The 13647-nt window shown below is 42.8% G+C and overlaps 1 protein-coding gene across 1 annotated transcript in view; it reads left to right on the plus strand.

Annotated features, from left to right (window-relative positions):
* SALL4 (spalt like transcription factor 4) overlaps window positions 1-13647 on the plus strand; it is a 31667-nt gene that overhangs the window by 15175 nt on the left and 2845 nt on the right. Inside the window, exons 2-3 of the mRNA XM_087928989.1 lie at window positions 5184-7688; window positions 12476-12777. Coding sequence (XP_087785115.1) covers window positions 5184-7688; window positions 12476-12777 — 2807 coding nt within the window. The remainder of the gene's footprint in view (window positions 1-5183; window positions 7689-12475; window positions 12778-13647) is intronic.

Below are 13647 nucleotides of genomic sequence, written 5' to 3' on the forward strand. Positions count from 1 at the left end.
CCACCAGCTTCGTCATTTGGCTTTTCAAATTAAACGATGAATTGAAATGTATTGCAAAATTAAAAAATACTCCTGTGTACCATTTGGATCATTTTATGCACCCTGTGCAATAACAACAGAGTCTTTGCACAAACATGCTAGTCAGGAAGGTTTCTCCAGTAGAAATCTCTTGAATAATAGCAGACTAGAGGCAAATTAGTCTTAAAGTCAAATCTGCTTTCAGTGATCCAGTGTTCAGTTGCTGATCCATTATCATGATTGAACTGACTGTCAGTGCATTTGGGGTGGGGGTGGGGAGCAGGACTGAGTGCTGTGGCCCAGTAACATCAGGAACCTATGGCAGACCATCTGATGGACTTCCACAAGCTATACTTTCAGTTGCATTGCATTAAGTTAAAAGTAAAGTCTTCTTTTATTGGATTTATTTCATGATCACTGCATGGATATGTCCATATAGTTTTCTTGACAGCATTTCAGAGGTGATTTGACATTGTCACCTTCTGGAACATTTTTTAAAAATTTCTTTGTTCTTTCTGTGTACTTTCTTGGGATTTGTTGGTGGCCTCCTTTCCAAGAACTGATCGGGTCCAACTATTCCAACATCAGCCAAAATAAAAGCAAAAACGCTGATGATTCAAAAAAGATTAAAAGGTGGGAAAGTAAGTAGGAGCATAGAAAGAACGTGGTGATCATTTACCTGAAGAAGCAAGGAAATATTTTTAAATGTTTTCTCTTTGAGGGTTACACGAGTCATGGTTATATAGCGACATTAAAATTTCAATCTATTTAGGTAGAAGTATTGGGGTTTTGGAAAGGAATTGCTTGTTTTAAAATACTTTTTGTCCCTTGTTTTGCCATCAGGAATGCAAAAAAAAAAAGTAAAAAAAAGTAAACCATACGTTATGGAGTTATACATGCTATGGCATAGCGTTTTTCAACCTTGGCATGTTGGTTAAGCATAACTGGCTGGGGAATTCTGGGAGTTGAAGTCCTGACAAGTTGCCATGGAGATTCCCAGTCATCCAGGTCATGGTTGTCCCAAAGGTGCTTTTTCAAAAGGCAACTGGACTTCCTGGTTTTTCTTTGAAGACATTTCACTTCTCATCAAAGAAGCTTCTTCAGCTCTGACTGGATGGTGGGGAAGGGAAGGATTTATATTCCTTGCAGACAGCTGGTCATTTGTATCCTTTTGGAGACAGTGGAATCTCAGTTTGCTTGAGTACAAGCAAGAGTATAAGCAATTCTTCCAAGGCTGAAGGCAACGTTCTCATTTACCAAAGTAATGGTGCTGCTCCACATTTTGCAAGATTAAAGAACAAATTCACACAATCTACACCTCAACCAGCTTACTTTGGTTTCTCAGTTTCATCTTTCACACACACACACACACACACACACACACACACACACACACACACACACCTGAGAATGAGAAAAGGAACCTGTATCTAGATAAGATCTTCTGAGAAAGACCTGGATAAGGTTCTGGGGGAGGTTCTGCTGTGGTTAGCATTGCATAGCGCATTGTCTTGCATTATTTACTACTAGACATTACAGTTCTGGTATCAGGAAGAAAATAGTGCTGCACAAAGTGTTGCATTTAAGGTGTAAAACACTGTGTTTCATTTGCCTTCCCCACATCTTAAGGTGCCCCCCCCCCGAGTTTTCCCCCCACTAAAAATACTGCATTTTATTCCTCTAATAGCTTACAAAACAGGGAAAGATGCCTATCCAGTCATTCCTTATAAATTCATTGATTGTGAATTTTGATGTAAAGAAGAGATTTTATTGCCACAGCATTTCTGCTAAGAATGACACATCTTTTTTATTTTCTGCTTCATTTTCAATGTCAATCTATCAATTTCTGCCAATCTAGTATCTTCTTAAATATTTCTTCATCTCATGGTGTTTCTTCATTTTTCCAGTGTTGTGCGAAGACAACACAAGAATGACACATCTTCATTATACAATAGGTAGTCCTCAAATTACGATGACAATTGGGAATATCCAGAATTCCCATTGTGCAGCAAGACAGTTGTTGAGTGAGTTGCCCCCAATTTTATGAGCTTTTTTTTTTTGCCACGGTCGTTAAGCAAATCACTGCATTTAAAAGAATCATTCAGCCATTAAGCAGACCACCTTCCCACATTCCCCTTGTTTGTCAGAAGCCAGATGGGGAGGTCACAAACGGCATGTATTTATTATGGGATGCTGGAACCATAATAAATACATGTGTTGTGGTTAGCCGGCAGCAGGTGCAGACGGCTGAAGAAGCAAGGACTCAGATAAGGAGCCAGGACCATTAGGGAGTGGACTGCTGCCTTCAGAGATTGTGGGGGCTGGCAGCAGTGATGAGGTGGTTCCCAAGGAGCCTGTGCCAAGTGTGGATTGCTCGCAGGAAAGAGCAGCTGCAACAGCATGGGCGACTCAGGAGTAAGGCTCCAAGGTAATGGCCTCTCCTTCAAGAAGATAAAAGCCAGCTGTGAATCGGACGTTCTTTGCAGGAAGCAAAGACATTTTGAAAGTCGAGCCTTGTGGACATTACAGTATCTTCAGTTGGACTCTTGTGTTGTGAAATATTTCTTATCTGTGATTCTTGGCAGTCTGGTACAGTTTTGGCAAGGTTTGTGTTTATCAAAGTTAATTAGTTTGCAGCAGCCTTTTAACTCAGGATTCGTAAGACTCATTAAAAGGTTTCTGTTCCCTTTAGTTATTATTTGTCTTATTGGAAAAGGGTTTTGGTCAGAACAACATGCCAGTTGACAAGCACCTGAGCACCTAACTGTGGGGATGCTGCAACAGTTCTAAGTGGGAGGACTGATTGTAAGTCACTTTTTCACTAACTTTGAACAATCACTAAACAAACAGCTGTAAATTGAGCACCATCGGTGTAGTGCTTTTTCAGCCCTTCCAGTGTCAACCCAGCTCAGGATATTAGACTATTTACAGTTTCACACAGCCATCTTTTCTTATGATCATTTCCCCCTGCGATAAACATTGATCGTTGTTTCTATCAGTTTGAGGACAGATTTTTCAGCCTTCTCCTGATAATGAAAATATTAATTTTGCCACACGGGGGAGCCTTCAAAGAAAAACTAACTCGGTGAAATTATTGTAGAGTCTTATTATGCTTTCTTAGCATATATAACACGACAAAGCAATATGGTTTCCAGGATCTGTGATGTGGATACATGTCCCTCTCTTCTTACAGAAGTAAAAAATTCACCTACCTCTCTCCCTCTGGAAGCGCTTCCCACAATATTGTTTCATTTGTATACCACATAATTTAAATAAATAATAGTGTCAACCCTGAAGTGAACCTGGCTGAGGCCATCTTGGAGGTTTCAGGGTTGCCACAAAGCAGAAGAAGGAACAGGGAGGTGGGGGGATATAGCTAGATGGGGTTTTGTAGCCAAAACAAACACGTTTTCCTGTGGGAACCAAGGACATTCTCACAGGTGGCTGGCCAGAGGAGGAGTGAAGTAACCAAGCAACCGGCCAGCACCTGGATTGGACAGTGGGACCAGTGACTTGGGGGAAAGGGGAAAGTTTAACTTTTTAATTGGGTGAAAGCCGTGGGAATTTTTGGAGTCGGCTTTCATGAGTTGTGCCACTATCCAATAAATTGTTCTTTGAGGAATTTGCCTGCCTCAGAGTTCTGCTTTCTATGGGTGCATTACATGGAACTCTGACATAATAGATTCTCTCCATTTCTTACTATCTTCCTAAGTTCCGTAGACAGGTAGTGATACCAACAAAAGAATTTGGGGAAGCTTGAGTGATTTGGGATTTTTTCCACTTAACATCTGGATTTAAATCCATTCAAGGTTAGAAAATGGTGATGACATCTATAGGGCTACTTGCAAGGATTTTCCAAATTATTTCTGCAGACTCACAAGTTAGGTTTCCTAAAACTAATACTATTTTAGCAGTTGCTGCTGTTGCTCAAAATCACCCTTCCTCCACCTGATCTTAACAGAAGCAATGGACGGCATGCTCCAGAATTCCTAGCTGGAGGAGCCTATCCAGGCTAATGGGAATTTCTACAATCCCAATAAATCTGAAAATGTTCAAATTGGTAAAGACCATCATAGCTGTTCTCCTGAGCACGTAGCTACTTGAAAAGCAGTACTGTAGTTAGTTCTCACTTACAACCACAATTGAGACTAAAATTTTAGTTACTAAGCGAGATAGTTGTTAAGTGAGTTGCTCCTCATTTTATGACCTTTTTGCCACAATTGTTAAGCAGATCACTACAGTTGTTAAGTGAAATGTGTTTGTTATGTGAATCTGGTTTTCCCTATTGACTACTTGTTAGAAACCAACCAAGAAGAATGGTAATCACATGACTCTAGGACAAGGCAACTGTCATAAATATATGCCAGTTTCTGAGTATCCAAATTTTGATCATGTGACTATGAGAATGCAGCAATGCTCTTAAGTGTGAAAACTGGTCATAGTCACTTTTTTAGTCACGGTCGTAAGTGTGAAAAAACCCGCCATAGTCCCTTTTTTCAGTGCTGTTGTAACTTCACTGAACAAATGGTTGCAAGTCAAGAACCACCTGTAGATCCAATCACTGGGAAATCAAAATGGTGGGCAGCCAATTCTGCCAATGCCACTAAGACAACCTAGTCCTTATCAAGGAGGTTTGCCAGGAGAAATTTCGACCTGGAAACCAAGGACACAAAAATTGTAACCCAACTTTGATTCATCAACTTTTGTCTTTGTCCTAGGACAGGGGTTTCCAAAATTGGCAATTTTAAAACTTGTGGACTTCAACTCCCAGAATTCCTCAGCCAGCCCTGAAGAGTTGGAGTCCACAAGTCTTAAAAATGGCCAAATTTGGAGACCCCTGTCCTAGGATAATTCACAAATTGCTTTAAACTATACCAGTAGCAGATATAGAGACTGCACAAAAACTGTCCCCATTCCTATGTATTTCAATCCTGCAAGCCAGGGGTTTCCAACCGTGGCAACTTTAAGACTTGTGGACTTCAACTCCCAGAATTCCTCACCCAGTTATGGCTGGCTGAGGAATTCTGGGAGTTATAGTCTACAAGTCTTAAAGTTACCAGGGTTGGAGACTCCTACTGCAAACTCATCCCATGAGGGCCTCTTCCTTTTCTGGTCCATGGTATCATTTCACTCAGATCTTTTCTCTCTTTCTGATGTCTTTCCAGGAAGTCCACAGGATACCCCAGGTGACAGAGGTGAAATGAATGCCAAAAGATGTCGGACTGAAGAAACCCATGTCTGTGAGAAATGCTGTGCTGAGTTCTTTGACTTCACTGAACTCCTCGAGCATAAGAAAAATTGCACTAAAACACAACCTGTCCTCATCATGAATGACAGTGAAGGGGCGGTGCCCTTAGAAGCCTTCCCTGACAGCTCTGTGAAGACTTTTCCAACCAGCCAAATGGATGGTAGGCTGGCTGAGGAGAGTCATGTAAAGAGCTGCCCAGCTTCGGCAGAAAAGAGAGAAGTGAAAGCTGGATTGGAACCTTCAGGAATGACATATCTAAAAACAGAGTCCTCCGTTGCCTCCGCAACTCAAGGGCTAAGCTTTTTCCCCAAACCCAAAGTACCAAACACTAACGTGACTTTGCAAACTATACATGGCACTAAAGTGGCTGTCAACCAGTGTACCTCAGAGTCTCTCCCTCCCTCCGTGGCTGGTCTCAGTGCCATCCCAATGATCCTGGAGCAGTTGATGTGCCTACAGCAGCAGCAACTCCAACAACTCCAGCTGACGGAGCAGATCCGCATCCAAATTGCCATGATGGCCCCCCATGTCCTTCATCCTTCCGTTGCTGCTGCAGAACCCTTCAAAGCTTTGGGGGCTCATATGTCCCAGCAGCTGTCAGCTGCTGTTGCTTTAATTGGACAGAAAGCTGGGAATCAAAGCCTATCCCTCGAATCCTTGAAGCAAGGCAAACTACCTCATCCAAATCTCGCTATTCCGACAGCCGTCTCGGTGGCCGGTGGGCTTGCTCCTGCCCTGTCCTTGAAGCCTGAGGCAGGTCAAAGCTTGCCGGGTTCCATGTCTCGCTTCCTGAGCCCTTTGCTACCTCAATCCTCCAGCTCGGCTATCTTCCAGAATCCCCTTCCCACTGTCTCCCCAGCCGGCGACCCCTCAAAGAAGGTGAAAGGGAAAGTAGCAAACATGAGCATCCCTGAAAGTAAACCAAACCAAGAGGAGTCCTTTTTCAAACACAAGTGCAAGTTTTGCGGCAAAGTCTTTGGCAACGATAGTGCTCTGCAAATCCACCTCCGATCCCACACTGGGGAGAGGCCCTACAAGTGCAACATTTGTGGCAATCGTTTCACCACCAAAGGCAATCTGAAAGTGCATTTCCAGCGGCATAAAGACAAGTACCCCCACATCAAAATGAATCCTTATCCTGTGCCTGAACACCTAGATAATGTGCCCACCAGCACTGGCATACCGTATGGCATGTCTGTCCCACTAGATGAATCTAATCTCATTGTAGATTCCAAACCTATTTCGACCACCTTGCCTGGCTCTGTTGGCTCGGCCTTGCCACCACCAAACACTCCCAACCCTACAAGTAGCAAGGATCCTTTTACCAACACACCTCTAAGTGATGCCCAGCCTAGGCCTTCTCCAGAAAGTGAAGGAGATTCTTCATCGGGTCCAGCCAGTCATGAATCGGGAGCTGAGCAGAACCAGAACTCTCCGCAGGCTGGCTGCAGTGGGAACACTTTCCACGGGTGCCGGGTTGGTGAGCAAGGCTCTGAAACTACAAAGCTCCAGCAGCTGGTAGAGAACATTGACAAAGCCACCACTGACCCCAATGAGTGCTTGATCTGCCATAGAGTTCTCAGTTGCCAGAGTTCCCTCAAAATGCATTACCGCACTCACACGGGGGAGAGGCCCTTCAAGTGCAAGATTTGCGGCCGTGCTTTTTCCACCAAAGGTAACCTCAAAACACACTACGGTGTGCACCGGGCAAATACTCCCTTGAAGATGCAGCACTCCTGTCCCATTTGCCAAAAGAAATTTACAAACGCAGTGGTGCTACAGCAGCACATTCGTATGCATATGGGAGGGCAGATCCCCAATATCCCAGTGGCGGAAAACACCCATGATAATAATGACATGGAGGCTACTTCTGCTGAGAACAATGGAGATCCCTGTTGCTTAGAGATCAATGAAAGCATGGAAATGGATGAAGACTTGGAATCACCCAATGGCCCAAACCATTCTTCTAAATCTTGCAATGCCCAAGCTGATCCATCAACATCTGTTTCTTCCAGTATTTCAGTGCTAGAAGACCATATGAAAATGGTGAATTCGGCTTTGACTTTGCAGCGACAAAGCAGTTTGAAGTCGAGTGATAATGGGTCTGTGGAGAGCGACGGCATGACCAATGATTCTTCCTCAGTGGCAGGTGATCTGGACTATCAAAACGGTAGCCGTAGCCCCATCACCTCTGAATCGACTTCCTTCCTGGCCATGTCTCCAACCAACAGTCAAGCAGAAAGCATCAGATCAAAGTCACCATGTTTTAGTATCCAAGAAGATGGAATAGTGGGAAGTAAGTCCGAAGGCCCTGAAGTCACACCTACAGAGAGAGAACGGGCTTTGGATCTAACCTATGGCAACATTGGTCGAAAAGTGATCAAGGAAGAACCTGGATTATACTTCCAAAATGGAGAATATGGTGAGTCACTTTAAAGGGAAGCAAAAACCCTAGCAGTTACTGTGAAATCTATTCTCTTTTTTAATACATGGGTGGAGTTAAATGTTTGTAGTCTATGCTAGCACAGCCAAGCTCCCAATTTTGCTTCATAAATCTGAGTTCCATTCATGACCCCATCGGCCATATTTTTCTCTAGTACCTAATATTTGAGGAATATTTAATGTGAAAAATGACACCTGCCAATTGCTCTTGAAAGCTAGGAACAATTCCATAGCTCTCACCAAAGAGATGAAATCATAATGGGTAGCTATCTTGTTTGCATGGCTATATTGTTCCCTTCCTTCCCTTGTGTTCTCTGCCATGATTATTAAATCTGAAGTCAGCATTGCTAGACAAAGTATAATACAGAATTAACTTTAAGAATGACAGGTAAATGTGAATTTGTTCCCTAGGCAAGAACACTATTTATTTCTAGTTTTCTATTACTTAAAATCACTTAAAATAAAACTCATGGCTTTGGAGCAAATGGGAAAGTACTGCTACTCAACTTGGCATCATATTGGCTGTTTTGAATGATTTAACTCTATTTTTTTCTTGATGTGATGGGAGCTGTGATCACATTACACAAAAACATTCTGTTGAAGGATGGCTTCTGGCACTAAATGACACAGAATTATAAATCAAAGTAGGAATCTTGTCTTGTTTCTGAAGGAGAGCCTTTTATGCATCACCAAAAAAAGGAAATGCACCCACCCCAAAAGAGCAAAAGCAGAACTTTATGGGCTCTAATTTATACACCATGTTCTAATGTTTCATGCCAGGTTGAAGAAGTTGTTGATCTGTTCACCAGTTGAATTTGGCTGCTAAATGTTGATGGTGAATTGCAGGAGTCTTGCTCTTCTCTCCAGCTAGACTTAGCTGGCAGGCAGCCCTTCACATAAAAAATAACAGCCCTGCCAACAGAAATTATCCTGTGTAAAATAGGATATATAGCTATTCTTCTTTCCCTTAACTTGTACAGTTTTCTTGGTAGCTTATACTCATATCTGGAAAACATATGTTCTTAAGTGTAAACAGTGATTGGCTTCATATAACATGTTAAGCCATGATGAGGTTTGTTTGGTTTTGGTTTAGACCAAAGTGCGAACTTAACTATTATGGATTGTAAGATGTGGTTTATAACTTATTGTTAGTGAATCTAGTCAAAAGTATTTAACTAACTATAATCAAGCAAATTGTGACTTAGCATGATGTGTGAACTAGAGTTGTGTTAAGATTTGATTCAAAGTTAGAATTTCCATTAGAACCGATTTTTCTGAGAAAAAATCATTGATTCAGATCAAATGGTCTGATTCAATTTGGTGTTTCCAAGTAAGTTCAATTATTATTATTCAGATCTGTTCAGAAAATGAATTTGCAGTGAAGTTTTGAACCCATTTGATTTTTCAATTGAACTGAATCTTGGGGGCACTCCAGTGTTACCCAACCAGACCCTCTAGTGTGAACCCAATAATTAATTGCCTGTTGAAACATGAGAGAGGAATGGGCATGAGAGTAGATCCACTAATTTAAAAATGAACACATTGATTCAGATTATTATCTCAGTTTACTTTCTCCTGCCACCCCATTTCCCACACCCATCTTTCACAAGCTTTTTTTGAACTGCTGAAATGGTTCAGAATTCCAGTCAGGGGAAAAAAGTATTTGGCCAAAATTATAGTTGTAAAAGGTAAAATAGGGATGCAGTGGCTCAGTGGTTAACTGAGCTTGTCAGTCACAAAGGTCAGCAGTTCAATGGTACGAATCCCTAGTGCCGCCTAATGGAGTGAGCTCCCATTACTTGTCCCAGCTTCTGGCAACCTAGCAGTTCGAAAGCAGGTAAAAATGGAAGTAGAAAAAAGGGACCACTTTGGTGAGGAGGTAACAGCATTCCGTGCACCTTCGGCGTTTAGTCATGCCAGTCACATGACCATGAAGAAGTCTTCGGACAGCGGTGCCTCTTCGGCTTCGAAATGGAGGTGAGCACTGCCCCCTAGAGTCAGAAAGGACCAGCACGTATGTGTAGGGGAACCTTTACCTTTACTTTTTATAGTTGTAAAATTGAGCAGATTTAGTTTACCATGTATTATGCTGAGGTCATGGAACTTCATGGCTGGCTGGCTGGCTGGCTGGGGCCTCCCTAGTCTTTGCCCAAGTTCTGGCTAGCATTCAGATGACTGAGTTAAGTGTCCTGTACTGAACCCAGCCGTGTGAAATGTGAATTAATGGCTTTCTTGGTTTGGAGGAAAAATGGGTTTAGAAAAAAAAAACCAGGCTATTGTGGTATATTCAGAAACATTGTTCAACTTTTAAAAAACCTGCATGATTGATATTTGTGGGTATCATCAGTTATGGCCTATATTTGGTGGGTCTCTGGGAAAGCTACCTTCTCTGCTGGGACACCCACCTTAAGGAAAATTAGATTAAATTAGATTACTCCCATTGCTTTTGATTTTTTTTTTAAAGCCTCAAGATCTGGTTGTGCTGCCAGGAAAACTAGAGATTTGCCTCAATAGCTCTAGTGCCAGGAAGGCATTTTTATCCTCCCCAGCTTTAAGACTTGTGGACTTCAACTCCCAGAATTCCTCCTCCAGTCATCCTAGCTCAGGAATTCTGGGGAGTTGAAGTCCACAAGTCTTAAACATACCAAGTTTGAAGACTCTTGACCTATGGTTAAATGATATTTTTGCCTTTATGCTTATTACTGTGACTTTTTACATCTTCATCTGTTTTTATATTGGCTGTTTTATTGTTGCGTATTGCCCAGAGTCAGCTTTGGTGAGATGGAACAGCTGTATAAACTTGATAAATAAATAAATACTTAACTGGAATAAAATGGAAGGGCAAACCTGCCAGCATGCTATGTCCTTTAGCACAGTGTCTTTAATTCAGCTTGGACACTGGCCAACTCCTGTTGACTCACAAAGTAAAATAAAAATGAATACGACACCCAGACAAGACGACACCAAGGCAAAATATGCAAATAGACACAGAAATAACAAACCTGGGACTCCATCTGTCTTCACCCAAGGTCCGGGAGAAGAGCCCAGTCTTCGGGGCTTTATGGAACACTTGAGAAGGTGGGAGCCACATGAATTTCAGGAGTGGGGAGATCTCCTTCCAAAAAGGCTTCTTGAGTTCTGATAGATGACATTATTTAATTGAAAGCCAACCCACAGTATGCCAATTCTGGTGACATATGCCAACTGGCTAGAATCCATGGGAGAGAGGCAACCCCTCAAGTACAAGTAGTCCACAGTTCATTTAGTGACCGTTCAAAGTTACGCCACTGAAAAAAGTGACACATGACCATTTTTCGCAATTGCAACCTTTGTAGCCATCCCCCTGATCATGTGATCAAAATTCAGATGCTTGGCAATTGGTTCATACTTATGACCATTGCTGGGTCCCAAGGTCATGTGATCCCCTTTGGCAACCTTTTGACAAGAAGCAAAGTCGACGGGGAAGCCAGATTCACTCAACAAGTGTGTTCCTGATTTATCAACTGCAGTGATTCACTTTAACAACTGTGGCAAGAACGTTCGTAAAATGGGGTAAAACTCACTTAAACAAATGTCTCACTTAACAACAGAAATTTGGGGCTCAGTTGTGGTCATAAGCTGAGGACTACCTGTAACCTGTTCCTATGCCACATAGACTGTCAGCTCTGAAGCTGGCCTGACTTGAGGCCATATTTGGAGAGATCATATTGGCACAGACTGGTGAAAGCCAACTCTGAGAGTCCCCACGGTTTTCACCTAATTAAAAAGTGAAAAGGTTCCCTTTTCCCCAAACAATAAGTCACATTGTCCAATATAGGTGCTAGCCAGTTGCTAGGTAACATCACTCCTCCTCTCTTCAGCCACCTGTGTTGGAATGTCCTTGGTTCCCAGGAAAAACTATGCCACACTGAAGCTGAGGGGTAAGGGAGAGATAGATGGGGTTTTGTAGCCAAAACAAAATAGTTTCTCCTTTTTTAGCAAAGATATCAGATGGGCATGCCCATCACCACCTTGTGCTTCTCTGTTATGAGCCAATTGAGGCTCTTGAGTGGTTTTCAAGGGAAGCCCCATCTAAAGTGCATTGAGGTGACTTAGGGATGAGAGTAGTGGAATGTCTGGATGTCCTTGGGGAAAGGAGAAGAGATGCCAGCCTTTCAGGGTCTGATATCTTATCAACAACCTGTTCCACCAAAGGGCTTTGCTAGGATAAGTGCATATCCTGAACTGTCAAATTATACAGGGAGTCCTCAACTTACAACCATTCATTTAACAACTGTTCAAAGTTACGATGACCTTGAAAAAAGGGACTTATGATGAGCCTTTGCACTTTTGCATCTGATCAAACTCTTTGAGTATTTGGCAATTGGCATATATTTGCATCATCCTGGGATCTCGCCTTGGCCATTTGCAACTTTCCCAGGGACTTTTGACAAGCAAAGTCAATGGAGGAAGCAAGATTCACTTAATAACCATGTGATTTGTTTAAAAACAGGTGGTAAACTGGGTGTGATTCATTGAACAACCACATGGCTTAGCGATTGAAGTTCTGGTTCCAGTTGTGGTCATGCATCCAGGTTTATCTATATACACCTGAAGTCTTCACCCCACAAATTCATCTCCATCAGATCTTTTCTATTCTCAGTATGACTTGTTCATATTCACCCAATTATTTGCTTTGAATAATAAAATTGGGCTTGGAGAACTTTTAGGAAACTTTGCCATATAAGCAATACATCAACATGCCTTTTTATCTTTTTTGTTCTTCAGGCCGTAGCAGTATCCACCCATCGTTTATCAGAGCACCACCAGCTCTCATAAAAATGGAGATGTCTAGCGATCGACCCATTAGCACCAGCCATTTTATTGCCCCTCCTGCATTATCCCCCAGTGTGCCTCCCCTTCTGGTGCCACCCCATCGCCGTACAGCTAAGCAGCATATCTGCACTACGTGTGGTAAGAACTTCTCTTCGGCAAGTGCTCTTCAGATCCATGAGCGAACACACACAGGGGAAAAGCCATTTGCGTGCACCATCTGTGGAAGAGCTTTCACCACAAAGGGGAATCTCAAGGTGAGCAATTTGAAGGCAAACAATATGTGTGTTCAGCTCCTCCTTCACCATTGGCCTTAGGATTTAGAGCAGGGGTGTCAAACTCAAGGCCTGTGGGCTGGATCCAGCCCAAGGGATGCTTAAATCTGGCCAGTGGGGTCAGCCTGGAAATAGAAAAGGACCAGCCTATGGTGCCTCTAGCAGCCAAAATGGGGCACTGGGTGGGGGCTTGCATGGCCTCCACACATCCCATTTTCTGCCTGAACGGCCTCTTGCAGTACTCTGCCGACCAAAATGGGGCATGGAGGGGCACATGAGCCCCCCCCTGGTTTTGGCCGGTAGGGTGCTGCAGGAGACGTCCATCGCATCTTCCCCCAACAGCCAGCCTGTGGAGAAGAACTACAGTGCTGATCCAACCCTCCAAGAAATCTAGTTTTACACCCCTAATTTAGACCAAGACGGTTTGGTTGTTGTAGATGTTACGGGACGATATCCCATATTCGTGAGATGTTCTCATCTCTTGTTTCTCTTCCTTGTGATCCCAAAGATGCTTTTTTCAAGAGGCATCTGGTTCTGGTTTTCTGGTTTCTCTTTGAAGACGTTTCGCTTCCCATCCAAGAAACCTCTTCAGCTCTTCTTGGATGAGAAGCAAAACTGTCTTCAAAGAAAAACCAGAAAGTCCAGTTGCCTCTTGAAAAAGCACCTTTGGGACAACTATGAGCTGTATGACTGAAAATCTCCATAGGCATCTTCCTTATGATGGACTCATGGCCAGCGCTCCTTTCTCTTTAATTACATACCTGCAATTAAAGGGAATATGGGACAAGTTACATGTCAGGAATGGGCAACTTTTTCCCCCATGGAGATTACTTGTTACACATCCTTGGATAA

The sequence above is a fragment of the Pseudonaja textilis genome, chromosome 3 (assembly GCF_049901715.1).
Source record: "Pseudonaja textilis isolate UNSWEBS1 chromosome 3, rPseTex1.2, whole genome shotgun sequence".
In the NCBI taxonomy this organism is placed as follows: Eukaryota; Metazoa; Chordata; class Lepidosauria; order Squamata; family Elapidae; genus Pseudonaja; species Pseudonaja textilis.